At 40.4% G+C, this 20,564-nt stretch overlaps 1 protein-coding gene and 1 long non-coding RNA gene across 2 annotated transcripts in view; one reads left to right on the forward strand and one right to left on the reverse strand.

Annotated features, from left to right (window-relative positions):
• Positions 1-13,332, forward strand: part of LOC117517220 (protein NipSnap homolog 2-like) — a 52,125-nt gene extending 38,793 nt beyond the window's left edge. Inside the window, exons 7-10 of the mRNA XM_034178164.1 lie at positions 3,848-3,879; positions 4,443-4,537; positions 11,931-12,014; positions 12,105-13,332. Of these exons, the coding sequence (XP_034034055.1) occupies positions 3,848-3,879; positions 4,443-4,537; positions 11,931-12,014; positions 12,105-12,169 (276 nt within the window). The 3' untranslated portion in view covers positions 12,170-13,332. The remainder of the gene's footprint in view (positions 1-3,847; positions 3,880-4,442; positions 4,538-11,930; positions 12,015-12,104) is intronic.
• LOC117517221 lies at positions 6,274-16,122 on the reverse strand. Its single transcript, XR_004562682.1, has 3 exons — positions 16,111-16,122; positions 9,306-9,395; positions 6,274-6,307 (listed from the first exon to the last, which is right to left on the reverse strand). It is a non-coding gene; the product is annotated as an uncharacterized LOC117517221 (long non-coding RNA).
• Positions 16,123-20,564: the final 4,442 nt, after the last annotated feature.

A 20,564-nucleotide genomic window follows, 5' to 3' on the forward strand; every position in this document is an offset into this window, starting at 1 on the left:
TCTCAGCAGAAGACTGCCCCTCCCTGAGCCTGGTTCTGCTGGAGGTTTCTTCCTGTTAAAAGGGAGTTTTTCCTTCCCACTGTGGCCAAGTGCTTGCTCATAGGGGGTCGTTTTGACCGTTGGGGTTTTTCATAATTATTGTATGGCCTTGCCTTGCAATATGGAGCGCCTTGGGGCAACTGTTTGTTGTGATTTGGCGCTATATAAGAAAAGGGTTGATTGATTGATTGATTGATTTTCACAGGTGTTCGAATACTTATTTGCAGCAGTAACATACAAATAAATTATTTAAAAAAATCATACATTGTTATTTCCGGATTTTTTTTTCGTTTTTTTTTTTAGATTATGTCTCTCACAGTGGACATGCACCGAAGATGAAAATTTCAGACCCCTCCATGATTTCTAAGTGGGAGAACTTGCAAAATCGCAGGGTGTTCAAATACTTATTTTCCTCACTGTAGTTAAAAGAAAGCAAAATCAGAAATGAGCCTTAAGAGATTCAGCATAAGTGGATATACAGTAGTGTTCAGAATAATAGTAGTGCTATGTGACTAAAAAGATTAATCCAGGTTTTGAGTATATTTCTTATTGTTACATGGGAAACAAGGTACCAGTAGATTCTCACAAATCCAACAAGACCAAGCATTCATGATATGCACACTCTTAAGGCTATGAAATTGGGCTATTAGTAAAAAAAAACAAAAAAGTAGAAAAGGGGGTGTTCACGATAATAGTATTGTGGCATTCAGTCAGTGTGTTTGTCAATTTTGTAGAACAAACAGGCGTGAATCAGGTGTCCCCTATTTGAGGATGAAGCCAGTGCCTGTTGAACATGCTTTTCTCTTTGAAAGCCTGAGGAAAATGGGACATCCAAGACATTGTTCAGAAGAACAGCGTAGTTTGATTAAAAAGTTGATTGGAGAGGGGAAAACTTATACACAGGTGCAATAAATTATAGGCTGTTCATCTGTGACAGTTGGAAGACGCCTGTGTGAAGCTAATTTATTTGCAAGAATCCCCCGCAAAGTCCCTCTGTTAAATAAAAGACGTGCAGACGAGGTTACAATTTGCCAAAGAACACATCAACTGGCCTAAAGAGAAATGGAGGAATATTTTGTGGACTGATGAGAGTAAAATTGTTCTTTTGGGTCCAAAGGCCACAGACAGTTTGTGAGACGACCCCCCAGACTCTGAATTCAAGCCACAGTTCACAGTGAAGACAGTGAAGCATGGTGGTGCAAGCATCATGATATGGGCATGTTTCTCCTACTATGGTGTTGGGCCTATATATCGCATACCAGGTGTCATGGATCAGTTTGGATATGTCAGAGTACTTGAAGAGGTCATGTTGCCTTATGCTGAGGAGGACATGCCTTTGAAATGGGTGTTTCAACAAGACAATGACCCCAAGCACACTAGTAAACGAGCACAATCTTGGTTCCAAACCAACAAAATTAATGCCTCGCAGATGTGAAGAAATCATGAAAAACTGTGGTTATACAACTAAATACTAGTTTAGTGATTCACAGGATTGCTAAAAAAGCAGTTTGAACATAATAGTTTTGAGTTTGTAGCGTCAACAGCAGATGCTACTATTATTGTGAACACCCCCTTTTCTACTTTTTTTTTTAGTAATAGCCCAATTTCATAGCCTTAAGAGTGTGCATATCATGAATGCTTGGTCTTGTTGGATTTGTGAGAATCTACTGAATCTACTGGTACTTTGTTTCCCATGTAACAATAAGAAATATACTCAAAACCTGGATTAATCTTAGTCACATAGCACTACTATTATTCTGAACACTACTATAGTAATATTGACAGGTAGACTTTGCCACAAAGTAGGTGCTTGAGTGGCAAAGGCTGCACAGCCTGCCAACTTCTTGTTCCCTACAGTAAGAAGATGCAAAGTAAACCACCATCCTGGGACCACAGGGCATGAAAAGGCACTTAAGGAGTAAAAAGATTGGAAAGATATGTAGGTGCACAACCATTTAGAGCCTTAAGTAAATAGCAAATCCTTCCGATCTGCTCCGACATTCAAATGCAGCCATTGAAGAGCAGCTAAAACAGGTGGCCTGTTGGCAGGGTCTATAACTGGGGTAGTGCTGCAGGAGTATGGGTTTGCAGAACTACTGCAATGGATAAACCCCACTCCTCTGCTGCCAGACACTTACACTGCACTCCACATTTGGGGCTGAGCATGTCTACATAGACATAATGTGGTTTTGGTTTAGGAATATTACTTAGTTTAGCCCTGTTCTAAGTTATCTGTTAGTTTAACTTTTTTTTTTTTTTACTGTAGGTGCTCTGTAACAGTGTGCAGAGGCATGTGCTCCTTGTGCAGAGCATGTGGTCTAAACACCTCTCAGACATGTCTCCTCCAACTACCTATGGATTTTTTTTTTTAGTATTTATTTATTTATTTATTATTTCACAATGCGCGTTATGTGTGAGACAAAGCACGTGATCCAGAGATGCCCAGTGTGTTTTACACGCCTCCATGCTTGAGGTAAACAGCAAAAACAGTTTTTACACTGACACATGTTCCTATGGACGAATATGTCTGTGGATGAACATTTTACAGAAGGTAATAGGCACTGAAGTGCGCAGTCCATGTGGTGCATTTAGATGTGCCAAAATACTAAGGATTTCAGGTAATAATGACTCCACCCACCTCCCCATATAAAACCTGTCTCATTCAAATATGTTATAAAATAAAGGATTTACAGTCAGTTATACTGCACGCAATACAAGGTTTTTTACAAAGACGGCAGACAATAAGGATATATTTTATGGCTTTGCTCACTGACCAAGAGTCACATTTATCAATAATTTAAGAAACCAGACCTGGTTTTAACCCAAAATGTTGTTGAAAGAAAATGGTATTAGCTTAGTAGTAACATTAGGCTGGACTACTGTAATGCACTCCTTATCGGGATCTCTGGCAGAAATTTACAACGTCTCCAGTCCATTCAAAACTGTGCTGCCAGGATCCTGATGGGGGTGCCCAAAACTCAACACATTACTCCCATCCTCAATAAACTCCATTGGCTTCCTGTTAGGTTCAGGGTGGAATATAAGATCTGCCTCCTGACCTATCAGTGTGTCTATGGCGGTGCACCAGTGTACCTCAAATAACTTCTGACCCCTATGAGCCCATGAGACGCCTCCGCTCAAACAACAGTCACCTCCTCCAGGTCCCCAAACCCAAGCTCCACACAATGGGGGACAGAGCCTTTCAGGCAGCAGCACCACGCCTGTGGAATGCCCTGCCCATCCACCTGAGGGCGCCACAGTCAGTGGACTCTTTTAAATCAAATCTTAAAACGTTTTTATTTCAGAAAGCTTATGAATTATAGTTGCTAATTTAATTTGATTTTAATTGATCCTTTTTTTTTATTGTTGTTGATTGTTGTTTTATGCTTCTGTTTAACTTCTGTGGCACTTTGAGATTTGTTTACAAATGTAAAGTGCAATATAAATGAAATGTATTATTATTATTATTAACATTAGTAGAAATTCTTCAATTGAACACTCATGTCAGTGATGTGACGTTGGTGCTCCTGCGTTGTTTGTGATCACACGGTGTGTCTGCGGTTAAACCCATCTGGACCGCACCCCAGACTAACTCTGCAAGTCGGACCAAGCCACAACCTGTAGCACTCAGACTAGTCAATCAAGCTCTACTTTAATTTAGTAACATGCTTGGGCATGGTCCAGATTGCCTACTGTGAGTGCACTCTTAATCCTGTGTAAATGTAGAAAACATGCGACCTCTTATCATGATTCATCAACATGAAGTAATACAGCTTACTTTCTTTATCTTGTAACCCTTTTATTTCAGCCAGGGACTATGATCGAGTGGGGCAACTACTGGTAAGCTTTAATTTTAAACATTTTTTTAGTCTATTTTTAATGTTATTTCAGTGTGAATTAAACTTGATTTATCTTGATATTTCATTTGACAGACCTGTATCAATACCTTTTTGGCCAAGTTACACAAACTCTATTTTGTTCCATTTTTAAACAAATAAAACTTACTATTGTTTTATTGGGTTTACAGATTATCAGGTAAATGTAAATCGTTGGTACTTCTTGGCTACACAGCATATGCATGACACCTAAGCATGCCTGAATAATCTGTGCATAAAAATGAAATATAATTGACATGTTTACCTGGTGTTATGATAACGGCTCACTGCTACATAGTAAAATAGCAAACAAATCTTGGGAAGATCTGTGGTTAGACCAATACATCTGATGTTTTTAATTAAATGGGTTTAAATATAACACATTAAACATTGTTGCACAGAACTGAATAAATTATTGGGATATTGGTGATTGCTAACTACATATGAACCTCAGTCATATTTCTTGTTAACTCAAGCCTTCATTAACAATAAAAATGTCACATAGGTTAACCTTTTCTTCCTTTCCAGGGCACGTGCCATTGAGATTCGCCAGCAGAACCAGGAGGCTGTGGGAGGCTTTTTCTCACAGATTGGAAGTCTGTACACAGTTCACCACTTATGGGGTGAGCATTCTTCCCATATTATCACTGACTTCTCCTTATGTTTTTGAAGAAATGTGTACAAACTTAAACCTGAACATCAAGCATCACAGAATAGTGTAAATGGATATTTGATGAATAATTACATGTATTCTCTCTGCTGTCACAGCATAGGGCTTGTCAAACAAAAATGTTGATAAGTGGGTGAGTGAGTCCATCCAAGCCAGCTCATGTGGACAGTAACTCAAAAACAATACAATGCTACCATCTTGTAGCTCACCAAATTAAAAGAATACATCCATAATGAGGACAAACCCTGTTACATCAGTTCGGGTTTGATGTACGAGATTTATTGAAAAAACAGCTTTGTTTTGTCTGGAACAGGTGCCAACCATTATGATTTTGTCAGAATCATTATGATTTCAGTACACACCGTACAACTTCTTGTAATGTAATCTGGATATGAAAATTTATGAGATACTTATTAGGGTTCACAACCCTCATGCCAGTGTGGGCGATGTGACACAAGTCATTTTAGGCTCCAGTTTTAAAGTCATTATGGTGACAGTAGCAGAGTTGGACTCCAGTTGGCTAACAAGGTTGGTAAAGGTTCCCAATGACCGAATGCAAGAAATGTATGAGAAACATACAAGCGCAGTTCGGGATGACAGGCCACCAGAAAAAACACATTTTATGTTACAGCCTTATTCCAAAATGGATTAAATTCATTGATTTCCTCAAAATTCTACACACAATATCCAATGTGAATTCTGTGGGGTTTTTTTTTTTTTTTAGATTTTAACATTTATTTAAAAAAAAAAAAAAAAAAAAAAAAAAAACACAACTAAGAAATAAGGATAGTCCGACAATTGGCCTAATGTGCATAAGTATTTGCAGCCTTTGCCATTAAGCTCAAAATTGAGCTCAAGTGCATCCTGTTTCCACTGATCATCCTTGAGATGTTTGTTCAGCTTAATTGGAGTCCACCTGGGGTAAATTCAGTTGATTGGACATGATATGGAAAGGCACACACCTGTCTACATATAAGGTCCCACAGTTGACAGCGCATGTCAGAACACAAACCAAGTATGAAGTCAAAGGAATTGTCTGTAGACCTCTGAGACAGGATTGCCTTGAGGCACAAATCTGTGGAAGGATACAGAAACATTTCTGCTGCTTTGAAGGTCCTAATGGGCACAGTGGTCGCCATCATCTGTAAATGGAAGAAGTTTGGATCCACTAGGACTCTTCCTAGAGATGGATGCCCGTCTAAACTGAGCAATCGGGGGGAGGGACCTTAGTCAGGGAGGTGATCAAGAACCCTATGGTCACTCTGTCAGAGTTCCAGCATTTCTCTGTAGAGGGAGGAGTGCCTTTCAAATGAAAAAACATCTCTGCACCAATCCACCACTCAGACCTGTATGGTAGAGTGGCCAGACAGAAGCCACTCCTTAGTAAAAGGCACATGGCAGCCCACCTGGAGTTTTCCAAAAAGCACCTGAAGGACTCTGACCATGAGAAATAAAATTCTCTTGTCTGAGGAGACTAAGACTGAACTCTGTGGTGTGAATGCTAGGTGTCATGTTTGAAGGAAACCAAGCACCATCCCTACAGTGAAGCATGGTGGTGGCAGCCTCATGTTGTGGGGATGTTTTTCAATAGCATGAACTGGGAGACTAGTCAGGATTGAGGGAAAGATGAATGCGGCCATGTAAAGAGACATTCTGGATGAAAACCTGCTCCATAGCACTCTTGACCTCAGACTGAGTTTCATCTTTCAGCAGGACAGTGACCCTAAACCCCCTTTCACACTGGAGCCACCACAGAGTTGCGTATTGTGGCGTACTGACTACGCCGAGTTAATCAGCTCTACACTGAGGTTTTGCTCCCTGCGTAGCATTATGCTGAGGGCTATGTGAGGTGGATGCAAAAAATTAAACCTGTTGAATTTTTTCTCCGTAGAGCACTGGACGCAGAAAGCACACAGTTTTTAAGCAAGTCTACACAATGCGCTACTGTATGTAAATCTACACAACACTGCGCTACTGTACACCAAGCCTCTGCAATTCTACAGGGCAAAAAACCCTTTTATCAGTACATACCTGGATTGATTAGATTACATTAGATTTATTGGTCCCCATAGGGAAATTTGTCTTCACCGACTATACAATACATTGTACATAACAAGACAGACAATAGCACATCACAGGACAGACAGCAACAATATCACAATAGCACAGCACAAGATAGATAATACAGACATCCACAATAACACTGATAACAAAGTAACAACAGCAATACAATGGCAGAGAGACTGGTCAGTGGGGCTTGCTGTTAAGGGCCGCTATAGCTGCAGGGATCAGGCTCCTCCCGAGGAAAGTCCTCCTAAACTTAATGCTTCTGTATCTATGCCCTGAAGGAAGTGGAATGATGAATTGGTGGAGTGGATGAGTGGTGTCTTGTACTATAGAGTTTGCTATACGAATAATGGATCTGTTGTTCATTTCTATGAGGTTATGTATAGAGAGTCCGATGATTTTGGCAGCTTGTTTGTGATGCGTGTGAGTTTGGCCCGGTTTGTGACAGAAAGCACGGTAAAGAAACATGAGGAACAGTACAGAATAATGGGTTGAATGATACTTTGATAAAGTAACAACAGCAAGTGGGGTGCAATGTGTAGTCCTTTGAGTTTGCGGATGACTGACAGTCTTTGTTGGCTTCTTTTTTGAATGTCCTTGGTGTGCTGATCAAAGGTGAGTTTATTGTCCAAAGTTATTCCTAGGCATTTGAAAGTGTCCACTGCCTCAACTATTTGTGTGTTTATGATGGTGGGAAGCTGGGGTGAGGGGCGGCTGATCAGAAGTTCCTTTGTTTTATTGACATTTATTTGGAGATGGTTGTCCGTACACCATTTGGTGAAGTGAGTGATTCTGTTGTGGTAGTCCAGGGAGGATAGATTTTCTGAAAGGAGTGTGAGGATGGCTGTGTCGTCTGAATATTTGAGGTATGATATGGTTGGTGAGATGCTTAGGCAGTCATTGGTGTAGAGAATGTACAGGAATGGGCTCAACACACATCCCTGTGGGACCCCGGTGTTAATGGTAAGTACAGGGGATGTGGTTGAGCCCACCTTCACTGCTTGTAGTCTGTCTGTGATGAATTTGTGGGTAAGATGGATCAGATGGGGGAGAATGTTGAGATGATAAAGCTTCTGGATCAGCAGATGTTTCTGTAGGGAGTTGAAGGCGGAGCTAAAGTCTACAAATAGTAACCTAGCAAAGTTGCCTGGAGAGTCCAGATGCTGGAGGAGGAGGTGCAGCAGGCAGGCCACAACATCCTCTGTACCTCTTTTTGCCTTATAGGCAAATTGGAGGGGATCCAAGTGTGGAGTGACAAGTGGAAGAATGATGTTCAGCAGCAGTTTCTCCAGGCATTTCATGATTATGGATGTTAAGGCTATGGAACAGTAATGATTACGTTCAGTAGGTCTAGGGTTTTTTTTTGGTACTGGAATTATTGTGGCAGTTTTCCATAATGTGGGTATTGTGACAGTCTGATAAGATGTGCAGAATTGGGGAGAGCTCCATGGCACAGGTCTTAAGCACCCTGGCTGGGATGCCATCAGGCCCTGGAGCCTTGCCAGGCTTGCAGCGGCTCAGCTAGCATCGTTCCTCCTCCTCTGTGAAGGGGGCTGGTTCCTCAGGGTCTGGTGGTGAGAGGGTACTCAGCAAGACCTGACACTCGGATGAAAGGTCCTGGTTGTCAAAATGGGTGTAGAATGTGTTCAGCTCTTTAGTGAGGGTTTCTGGGTCACTGACTATACATGTGAATTTGGGTTCACATCCTGTCAGGGTTTTCAGCTTCTGAAAAGCTTGCTTGTAGATTGATAGAAAGATTGATAGATTTTATTCCATCCGCTGGACTTTGCTGGCAGTGAAGCTTCAAAACCATGAAACAAGAAGAGGCAAGCAAAGCGTCCACGTTCAGAGGACATGTCCACCTTTTCACTTCTCACGGAGGATCGCATGAGCGACTGCCACATGCATCTCTGCTTTGCATTCACCTCCTCCAGTTCTATCAAGATTGTGGGAAGTTAAATAAAAAGTCCATTAACTCCTGCTCATGGACCGATCGCTAGCGAGAGGACATGTCAACCGTCATTCCTCATGCACGGAACGCACGTGCGATTGCCAGCTAAAGATTCATGCACTTTCACCTCCTCCAGTTCTCTCACGATTGTGGCATGTTCATAAAGTCCATTAACTCCTGGAAATAATGTCTTCTGACTTTTTCCAATGTATAAAATCCATCTGCATGTCAGTTTGTCATGAAGCCAAACTTCTCACCCCTGGTGCGCAGGGGTTTTATCTCTCTCTCTCTCTCTCTCTCTCTCATGCTGAAACAAGAAGTGTGATGTTTGTGAGTTTAAATAGCAATATTTTCTTCTTTTTTGGGGGGGGGGGACACACAACGGACTCTGGACTTTGTAATCTGATGTTATGAGCCCTGACGAGACACTGGTGTGTCCTGCTGTACGTCTGGAAATGTGAATACCGTTTGCTTTTCATGAACCGTTTTGAGAACGGAGCGCACCTCCACGGCAGAAAAATATAGAGGCAAGGGCTACATATGTGGCATTAATCAACCATATGCAACTGGAAGCAAGACTAGGAACGCAAACACACGCAATCACACACCAGCCTACACAGGGATGACACCAAATCTGCGCATTTTTCCAGCGTGCTCCATACGCTCACAGCGCAACTGTATGCAAGCCCGGTTTGAAAGGGACTTAAGTACACAGCCAAGATATCAAAGGAGTGGCATCTTGACAACTCTGGGCATGTCCTTGAGTTGCCCAGCCAGAGCCAAGACCTAAAACCTGGAGAGATCTGAAAATGGCTGTGCACTGACGCTTCCCATCCAACCTGATGGAGCTTGAGAGCTGCTGTAAAGCGAAATGGGCAAAACTGCCCAAAGACAGGTGCACCAAACTTGTGGCATCATATTCAAGAAGACTTGAGGCTGTAATTACTGCCAAAGGTGCAGCAACAACGTATTGAGCAAAAAGTTGGCAATGTGGCACCTCTGTTGTAATATCCCACAGACTTGTCTACCAATTGCTGGATGGTTCGTAGATGTTGGTTACATTATTGAAAATTTGGAACAACTGTGATTGAACCTGCATGTTGTTTGTCTGCTTTATGAACACTGAGCGTGCCATGTGTTTGTCGCTGTGCTCCAGCCAGCTAATGTTAGGATGTGAATATGTCAGGATGTTCCTGACTGAACTTTGTTTCTGACCCAGGACAACCTCGTGTGATAACAGAATTAATGTCTGCAGCTAGAGACGCAAAACAATAGATAATCATATCAACCACCCATGGGTGCAATTTGGTGGGGGATAGGGAGACATGTCCCCCCCACCTTTTCAACCAGGGGGGACAGAATATGTATGCCCCCCCACCTTCTGACATATATGTGTGCACTTGAAACATGCTATGCCAGTCTTATGTGCAAACCATGTCAGTCTTATGTGCAAAACCATGTCAGAATAGTATCTTTGTTTCTGCAAGTTTGTATTTTTGGCAGCATTGACTTGTTTACAACACCTGTTTCTTGTCACATTCGGAATTTTCTGGGACTGCATTTGCCCAGATTTGAAACCAAAAATAGTTGCCTCTAGGGACTAGTGTCTACACATAAGTATCAATGGACTATATGCTAATTTACTAAATTCTGAAAGTTAGAAAAGGAAATCAGAAAAGCTGTCTGGGACCTCAGAAAGCCCATCTGCAATTATTGCTTGATCTCCAAAATCAGTCTATACAAGCAAAATTATGTTCAGTATGAGTGCTGTCATTAGTGCCACTTTGAAAATTAAATTCATGATAAGTAATTTATCCTAAACTTATGATCTGTTGTTGTTTCAAACTTATGCAAAAACAAATCTTGAGGGAAAAAAAATGCAGTATGCGATGGTTAATAATTATTAAGAGCCTGTTCTTTCATATTTATGAATACATTATACCACATTGCAGTTGTTTTTTTTTTTTAATGAAAACTCAACCTATCATTCTTTTTGAGTTCTACACATGTGGTGATACCTTATTTACACCAGGATGTTAATAAAATCAATGCTGGCCATTCTCAGAATAAAGTACTTATATCCACAGTTTCAAATTGTATAAGTCAAATGGTGTCCACTTTATGGTCTTCTCAAAACATTAAAATTACTGTTCTGGATACTCAGAATGCATCTGAGCTTATCTAGAAACCATTGGCTTCTGGGGGCCTAAAGCGGCCCCAGGCCTATGGGCTTCAGCCCTGCGGGCCTCGCACTTTGTCCCCCCCCCCCCCCCCCCCCCAAGTTCTAGTTCTAAATTGCACCCTTGCAACTGCCAGTTTTGTTTGTCAAAGTCCAACTATAAAAACCAGCCAAGAGTATCAATCTGGGTCTCCACTTTTTTCTCCAGGGTTCAAGATTCTTGGTTAGATCCACTACGGGACCTGTTTGACTACTCATTCTGTCTCTCTCGACCTATTAAGAATCAGAATCAGAATACTTTATTAGTCCCTTAAAGGGCAGTTCATTGCAGACCCCCTGGCCAACCATAAAAACACAGACATAACATTTATATAGATATATGCTAAATAACAATCACAGAATCAAGGTTAAAAACAAGGACAAAATCCTCAGCCAGTGTTCAGGAGTCAAATCGCAGAAGGAATAAAAGAATTTGAATAGCGATTAGTTCTCATCTGGGGCATCTGATAGCACCGCCCAGAGGGCATGAGTGTAAAGCCTAATGATAAGATGTGTCTCTGATCTAAATCAATGATCTGCTGGGCTTTTGTCATGACATGACTCTCCCACAGTGATGCCAGGTCTCTCTGCTGGACGCAGACTATTGCTGGACTATTATTTAACCACAACACTAACAGTTTGAGCTAGCAACTGTGGGAAGAAACATGCTGCCTGCCATGAGCAAATTTAGGATGAAATGTGTCAGAATGGGAATGTGAAGCCAGAATAAATGAATGGATAGAACATGTGGCTGGGGGTGGTACCTAACATTGTTCTTCAAAAATCCAAATTAGCGGTGGCAAACACCTCTGTTTTGGGGAGTTGTTCCCAGAGTCTGTATCAATAGGAAGACATCAGGTGTTCAGCTAATGGGGCCTCAATTTGTCACCAGAAACGTTGTTTGATTGCCACCCTCGGGTGTCGAAACATCAAAAACAAGTGATTAATTTCATACCAGTGTTTTTTTTTAAATTCATATTTAATGGCTTCAGTCAGTGCAGGGTCTGTACTTGCACTCTGTGCCCTTTAGATAGTATCACAATACCATTGCAGTACATTTGCTAAAGTAGAGTTTGATGTATTACATGATTTTATTATTTTTTTAATCAGCTTACAAAGATCTTCAGTCCAGAGAAGAGACTAGAAATGCAGCCTGGCAGCGTGAAGGTTGGGATGAGGTTGTTTATTACACAGGTCAGTCACCGTCTCTATTTTATTTTATTTTATTTTTTTACTTTCTATCCACATGAAGGAATTTGACAGAAGTGTTCTTCATCCCCACAGTCCCTCTTATTCAGCAAATGGAATCTAGAATAATGATTCCTCTGAAGACTTCACCTTTGAAGTAAAACCGTAAATACCAAGAAAGGAGCCATCAAGCTGTCAGCAGCTGAAGCAACAACCACAGTGATGTGTAGGGAGTGTAACCGTTGGGGGGAGTGAGCACTGCCACCAATGTAAACATCAACAGGTCTCTTCAGCTTTAGATTTCTTCATTTCTTTACTCCCATTTTTTTTTCTTTGTGGGATTAAACATGTCTTATCTCTTATTTATTTCTTACAAAGTCAGTTATGCTCATTATGTCAAGACTGCATCTGTTACAGCAGTTAATGTTCCTGATCCATGACGGTGCTGTGTTTAGATGAATACACACTCCTCTGCATCGCCTTTCTCATCATAAAACGGTCACATTTAAAGAAACCTGTCTTATTTTTAAATAAGCCATTTAGAAACAACTGTTTTTGATTGAGGTACCAGGATAGGATGTGAATCTCAATATTTGCAGTTCTAGTGCTGGTCACAGGAGCTGAAAATGTTTCGTAAAATGATGTTAGAAAACGAAACTGCACTGCGCGGCATGTGATTGTTGGTACGTATCGGCTGGAGCTCCTTTACACAGGCACTGCCTGGTGACAGAAAATGATCTCAAAACAAAACAAGACTTCAAGACTTTCTGAAGGAAATAACTGGAAATGTGTTACTCCTGTTGATTGGAAAAGCTAAAATGGGAATAGATCACATGGTTGTTTTACAAAGAGGAGCAGGCTGACTACAAAAATTTTACAATTAACTGTTTGACTTGCAGTGATGCACGGGTCAACCCGTGGGTCGAGTGAGCGCAGATAAGTTTGGTGAGAAAAGTTCCCAATAAGTAATTACATAGTAATTTCCAGCTATATTACAAGCTCTTTAAGTGTCATACAACAGGCTAAGATGATTACTTTCTTCTCTCTTTTCCTCAGAGTGCTTGTTGCCGTTCATGGCGGCAGACTGTATTTGACGATGCATACTACGTTTGCATCCCATCTGCAGAACAGCACAGCCTACTTACCATTGTAGATGTAAACAAAATTATTGCGGAAAAACAGCTGGGGCACAACACAATGCAGAGTCAAACATCTGCTTCTTTATTTGACCCACAACCAGCTGATACTTTTTCTGCTTATCATCCTGACCACACTCTTTAAAAAAAAAAAAAAAAATCTGTGTGGGCTCTGCAAACAAACACACTCTCATACACACACCCCGGGTGATGCATTCAATGTCCTGGTCATTCTTTTAAATGCCACAGACAGTATTTTACTTGATTGAAAGATAAAACATTTTGCACAATAAAAACAGATCACGGTTTTGCAAGTGAAAGTATAAGTGTGTGTGAGAGAAAGAGACAGAGCGCGCGTGTGTGTGTGTGTGTGTTCGTACAGTAGTGTTCAGAATAATAGTAGTGCTATGTGACTAAAAAGATTAATCCAGGTTTTGAGTATATTTCTTATTGTTACATGGGAAACAAGGTACCAGTAGATTCAGTAGATTCTCAGAAATCCAACAAGACCAAGCATTCATGATATGCACACTCTTAAGGCTATAAAATTGGGCTATTAGTAAAAAAAAAGTAGAAATGGGTGTGTTCACAATAATAGTGTGGCATTCGATCGGTGAGTTCGTCAGTTTTGTGGAACAAACAGGTGTGAATCAGGTGTCCCCTATTTAAGGATGAAGCCAGCACCTGTTGAACATGCTTTTCTCTTTGAAAGCCTGAGGAAAATGGGACGTTCAAGACATTGTTCAGAAGAACAGCATAGTTTGATTAAAAAGTGGATTGGAGAGGGGAAACTTATATGCAGGTGCAAAAAATTATAGGCTGTTCATCTACAGTGATCTCCAATGCTTTAAAAGGGACAAAAAAAACAGACGCGTGGAAGAAAATGGAAGACAACCATCAAAATGGATAGAAGAATAACCAGAATGGCAAAGGCTCATCCATTGATCAGCTCCAGGATGATCAAAGACAGTCTGGAGTTACCGGTAAGTGCTGTGAGTTAGAAGATGCCTGTGTGAAGCAAATTTTTTTGCAAGAATCCCCCGTAAAGTCCCTCTGTTAAGTAAAAGATGTACAGAAGAGGTTACAATTTGCCAAAGAACACATCAACTGGCCTAAAGAGAAATGGAGGAATATTTTGTGGACTGATGAGAGTAAAACTGTTCTTTTTGGGTCCAAGGGCCGCAGACAGTTTGTGAGACGACCCCCAAACTCTGAATTCAAGCCACAGTTCACAATTAAGACAGTGAAGCATGGTAGTGCAAGCATCGTGATATGGGCATGTTTCTCCTACTATGGTGTTGGGCCTATATATCGCATACCAGGTATCATGGATCAGTTTGGATATGTCACAGTACTTGAAGAGGTCATGTTACCTTATGCTGAAGAGGACATGCCCTTGAAATGGGTGTTTCAACAAAACAATGACCCCAAGCACACTAGTAAACGAGCAAAATCTTGGTTCCAAACCAACAAAATTAATGCCTCGCAGATGTGAAGAAATCATGAAAAACTGTGGTTATACAACCCCTGGCAAAAATTATGGAATCACCGGCCTCAGAGGATGTTCATTCAGTTGTTTAATTTTGTAGAAAAAAAAGCAGATCACAGACATGACACAAAACTAAAGTCATTTCAAATGGCAACTTTCTGGCTTTAAGAAACACTATAAGAAATCAAGAAAAAAAGATTGTGGCAGTCTGTAACGGTTACTTTTTTAGACCAAGCAGAGGAAAAAAAATATGGAATCACTCAATTCTGAGGAAAAAATTATGGAATCACCTTGTAAATTTTCATCCCCCAAATTAACACCCGCATCAAATCAGATCTGCTCATTGACATTGACCCTATGCCATGACATTGACCCTATGTGTCTTTTTGCAAGGAATGTTTTTGCAGTTTTTGCTCTATGGCAAGATGCATTATCATCTTGAAAAATGATTTCATCATCCCCAAACATCCTTTCACTTGTCCAAAATATCAACATAAACTTGTGCATTTATTGATGATGTAATGACAGCCATCTCCCCAGTGCCTTTACCTGACATGCAGCCCCATATCATCAATGACTGTGGAAATTTACATGTTCTCTTCAGGCAGTCATCTTTATAAATCTCATTGGAACGGCACCAAACAAAAGTTCCAGCATCATCACCTTGCCCAATGCAGAGTCGAGATTCATCACTGAATATGACTTTCATCCAGTCATCCACAGTCCACGATTGCTTTTCCTTAGCCCATTGTAACCTTGTTTTTTTTCTGTTTAGGTGTTAATGGTGGCTTTAGTTTAGTTTTTCTGTATGTAAATCCCATTTCCTTTAGGCAGTTTCTTACAGTTCGGTCACAGACGTTGACTCCAGTTTCCTCCCATTCGTTCCTCATTTGTTTTGTTGTACATTTTTCGATTTTTGAGACATATTGCTTTAAGTTTTCTGTCTTGACGCTTTGATGTCTTCCTTGGTCTACCAGTATGTTTGCCTTTAACAACCTTCCCATGTTGTTTGTATTTGGTCCAGAGTTTAGACACAGCTGACTGTGAACAACCAACATCTTTTGCAACATTGCGTGATGATTTACTCTCTTTTAAGAGTTTGATAATCCTCTCCTTTGTTTCAATTGACATCTCTCGTGTTGGAGCCATGATTCATGTCAGTCCACTTGGTGCAACAGCTCTCCAAGGTGTGATCACTCCTTTTTAGATGCAGACTAACGAGCAGATCTGATATGATGCAGGTGTTAGTTTTGGGGATGAAAATTTACTGGGTGATTCCATAATTTTTTCCTCAGAACTGAGTGATTCCATATTTTTTTTCCTCTGCTTGGTCTAAAAAAGTAACCGTTACTGACTGCCACAATCTTTTTTTCTTGATTTCTTATAGTGTTTCTTCAAGCCAGAAAGTTGCCATTTGAAATGACTTTAGTTTTGTGTCATGTCTGTGATCTGCTTTTTTTCTACAAAATTAAACAACTGAATGAACATCCTGCGAGGCCGGTGATTCCATAATTTTTGCCAGGGGTTGTACAACTAAATACTAGTTTAGTGATTCACAGGATTGCTAAAAAAGCAGTTTGAACATAATAGTTTTGAGTTTGTAGCGTCAACAGCAGATGCTACTATTATTGTGAACACCCCCTTTTCTACTTTTTTTTTTAGTAATAGCCCAATTTCATAGCCTTAAGAGTATGCATATCATGAATGCTTGGTCTTGTTGGATTTGTGAGAATCTAAATCTACTGGTACCTTGTTTCCCATGTAACAATAAGAAATGTACTCAAAACCTGGATTAATCTTTTTAGTCACTACTACTATTCTGAACACTACTGTACATATTGGCGTTTCTTCCCCACGGGTCGTCTTGGGTTTGGGTTATGAATCACTACATATTTTTATGGGTCAGGCGTTACGGATTGGCTCTCATAATGGGTTGGGTGGGTGTGGGTTTTAAAAAATCGTGACCTGTGCATCACTGTTTACTTGTTTTATTTTTGTGAGGTTTTGGTGATTAGTCTTGTTTCTGTTCTACAAAGTGCAACTTTATTGACCTGATTTTGACCCTTCCTGCTCATTATGGTTTGTGCTTTTATTTTAAAATCAATTGGATGGCTTAAACCCTACATTGTTTAAAAACACAAGCGACTCGGTCGTGGATGAGCAGTTGAAGATGAATGAGTGTTTTAAAACAAATGTAAAACTTAAACTCTCCAGTGTCGACATAATTAGTCAGAACATTGTTACCGAGGACAGCTCTTTTATCCCTACAGAAAAAAATAAAGTGTCCAACTCTACTGTAGGATCTGTCTCCTAATGCATCTGTTTGAAGAAGCTACGGCACATCTGGCACTTCCTTCTAGCTGTGGTAATAAGTGGATTAGTAACTGATTTTCATTAGAGCAGAAATAACTGTTACAATGGTTTAGATTCTTTCTGTACTAAACAGTTTGTCAGATGGGTGACTTCGTGCTTTGTCAGATTAGCAATTTCTTGAATTGTTAGGTTGCAGACATATGTGGTGGAAAAGGTAGCGATATCGGTTATGAAGTGTTCTGCAACTACCTTGTGTTGATGAAGAGATAAATAGAGGATTATATCAATGTGGTGAATGTGATACACACCGCTCTAATGAGAATCAATGTACAGTACATACTGAATTAAACTTCTGATGAAAGTTTTAAAGCTTTTCAGTTCCTTTATTTGTAGTTTACTTAATATTTAGCATTGGTGGTGGAATTAAAATACTTTGGCTTACGCATTTGCTTTGAGTTACCTTGCAGCTAGTTTAGGAGTGCTGTCTGTGAAACTCTTACATATTTTGTTTTGAAAAATAACACGTAAAACTCAGTCCACTCTAAATGGACTACATTAATACAGGACTTTACAACAGTGCCTCACGTTGTAAATGTCAGGGTGCTGCCATACAAACCACTTGACTGCACACTAGGGACAAGTTGTAGATAAAGGACCTAAGCTCAGGCCACTTGTAGAGAGGCTACACTGAGGAGAGTCCAGGGGTGTGACCTCTCCTCACCTTCCGTGCAACACAAACTTCATAGCAACAAATGGTGCAGTCTGTGTTGGACCCAGTGCTTTTAGATACACCGTGCAAAAGGACTTCACGGTGGGTGCCTAGCCTCTCAAAAATGTGGCACTTCTGAAAGAAAATTACTAATATCAAGGATTTGAACACAACTAATGTAATTGGTTTAACTACTATTACAAAACATGTCAAATTACTAACTCAAGTAAACACCAGCCATAAGATTTAAAGGTGTAGTTCTTTTTCATTTTTAATATTGGTCATAAAAATTTTCTTAGCGTTCTTTCTCTTGACCTCATAGGATTAGCTCCCAGGTAGTCCATAAACCCAAAGCCAATTTTGACCTAATCCCTACCTCCGAAGGGGACTTGTGGGCTCGGCAAACACACACACACACCCACTCACCCTGTGATGCATTCAGTGTCCATTGTAAATTTCTCTCTCTCTCTCTTTCCCCACCCATTCCCCACAAGCACGACAACAAACACGTGGGTTACAATTCAGCCTCAGTACCATGGCCTACACAAAAATGTATGATATCTATCCCAGAGATGCAGCTATACCCAGACAAGGGTCAACATGTAAAAATGCTGTGATCATTTTGAAGTATACCACATTATTCATTAAAAGGTGTAGTTTGGACTATCTATGACTGAATGTTGCGGGGTAAAACAGCAAAAAGTTGTGACAAAAGACTATTTCCATTTGTACTGGTGTCAAAGTTAACATTACTCCAATTTTGGTTACAAAAAAAATGATGCCAACTATAGGTTACGCTTATAGCATGAATAAATGGAATAGATTTGACTGTTGATTGCTTGGTCTCCAAAGTAATGGTCAAACAAGGGCAATGTCTATTGGATTACCTGTAACTTGATAACTAAGCTGAAAAGATGGTGCAAACTATGATTTTTTAAGTATTTTATCTTTCATATTATCAGGTGTATTTCTTCAAAATGATTCTGAAATTTACTGTTTTTAGATTAAATGTACAGATGATGAAATCAAGACCAAATTAGTGCATTTTTTGTTTCCACCGTTTTTTTACCCTTGCTGATAGCGCTCACAGGGTGTCACCATGAGTTTGCAAAGACTCATGAACAATGTTCCTTTCTTAGTGCTCTATGGTTCCCATTGCTTTTGTAAAGGTTTAGGAATCTTCAAGAACATCTATGGGCTTTTACATAAGCAAGTTGTGTTACATGATTATTGCTTTTATTGTTTTTTTTATTGTTTACATTATTGGTTACACAAACTGGGGACTAACTCTGCCTTCATGTGCTAGTACAATTATGGCAAATACGAGTGCCCTACGTGTAAAGTGCACATGAATGCACCGTCACGTCACAATTTCAACTGGTGAATAATTGAGATAATTTTGATACACAAGTTCCCGAGTTGACATGATCTTTGACATTTCAACATGATAGAGATAAATGCCAGATTTGTCATGAATATGCTGGTGCCACTGCTAAGGACAGGTCCAGACTGCATTGTACCATCCACCCAGCAGAGAAGGTGATCGACTGCAATCTGCCATCCTTACAGGACCTGTACACCTCCAGGGCCCTGATGCCAGCAAGGAAGATGGTGGAAGATCTCTCTCACCCAGAACACAAACTTTTGTCACCCTCCCCTCTGGCAGATGGCTGAGGTCCATCAGGACCAAAACCTCAATACAAAAACAGCTTCTTTCCGTTCGCAGCTACACTTATAAATAATGCCAGAGACCCCCATTTACCCTGCCTCCACCCACTCCCACGAAATACAGATTGATCATCCCTACACTGAAAGTTACTGTACATCTGCAAGTCTTTGCACGGCCTCATTCCACTACAACCCCATTCCAATGAAGTTGGGACGTTGTGTGAAATGTAAATAAAAACGGAATACAATGATTTGCAAATCCTCTTCAACCTATATTCAACTGAATACACCACAAAGACAAGATATTTAATGTTCAAACTGATAGACTTTTTTGTTTTTGTGCAAATATTTGCTCATTTTGAAATGGATGCCTGCAACATATTTCAAAAAAGCTGGGACAGAGACAACAAAAGACTGGGAAAGTTGATGATTGCTCAAAGAACACCCTTTTGGAACATTTCACAGGTGAACAGGTTAATTGGAAACAGGTGAGTGTCCCCAAAAGGCTCAACTGTTAACAAGCAAAGATGGGGCGACTTTCAATTTTTTTCAGTTTATTTTCATTTATAGTGAGGAAAATAAGTATTTGAACACCCTGCAATTTTGCAAGTTCTCCCACTTAGAAATCATGGAGGGGTCTGAAATTTTCATCTTAGGTGCATGTCCACTGTGACAAACATGATCTAAAAAAAAATCCAGAAATCACAGTGTATGATTTTTAAAAAAATTTATTTTTATGTTACTGCTGCAAATAAGTATTTCAACACCTGTGAAAATCAGTGTTAATATTTGGTACAGTAGCCTTGTTTGCAATTACAGAGGTCAAACGGTTCCTGTAGTTTTTCACCAGGTTTGCACACACTGCAGCAAGGATTTTGGCCCATTCCTCCACACAGATCTTCTCAAGATCAGCCAGGTTACTGGGCTGTTGCTGAGAAACATGGAGTTTGAGCTCCCTCCAAAGATTTTCTATTGGGTTTAGGTCTGGAGACTGGCTAGGCCACTCCAGAACCTTGATATGCTTCTTACGGAGCCACTCCTTGGTTATCCTGGCTGTTGTGTTTCGGGTCATTGTCATGTTGGAAGACTCATCCACGACCCATCTTCAATGCTCTAACTGAGGGAAGGAGGTTGTTCCCCAAAATCTCGCAATACATGGCCCCGGTCATCCTCTCCTTAATACAATGCAGTCGTCCTGTCCCATGTGCAGAAAAACACCCCCAAAGCACGATGCTTCCACC

Source organism: Thalassophryne amazonica, chromosome 9 (genome assembly GCF_902500255.1).
Source record: "Thalassophryne amazonica chromosome 9, fThaAma1.1, whole genome shotgun sequence".
NCBI classification, from domain to species: Eukaryota; Metazoa; Chordata; class Actinopteri; order Batrachoidiformes; family Batrachoididae; genus Thalassophryne; species Thalassophryne amazonica.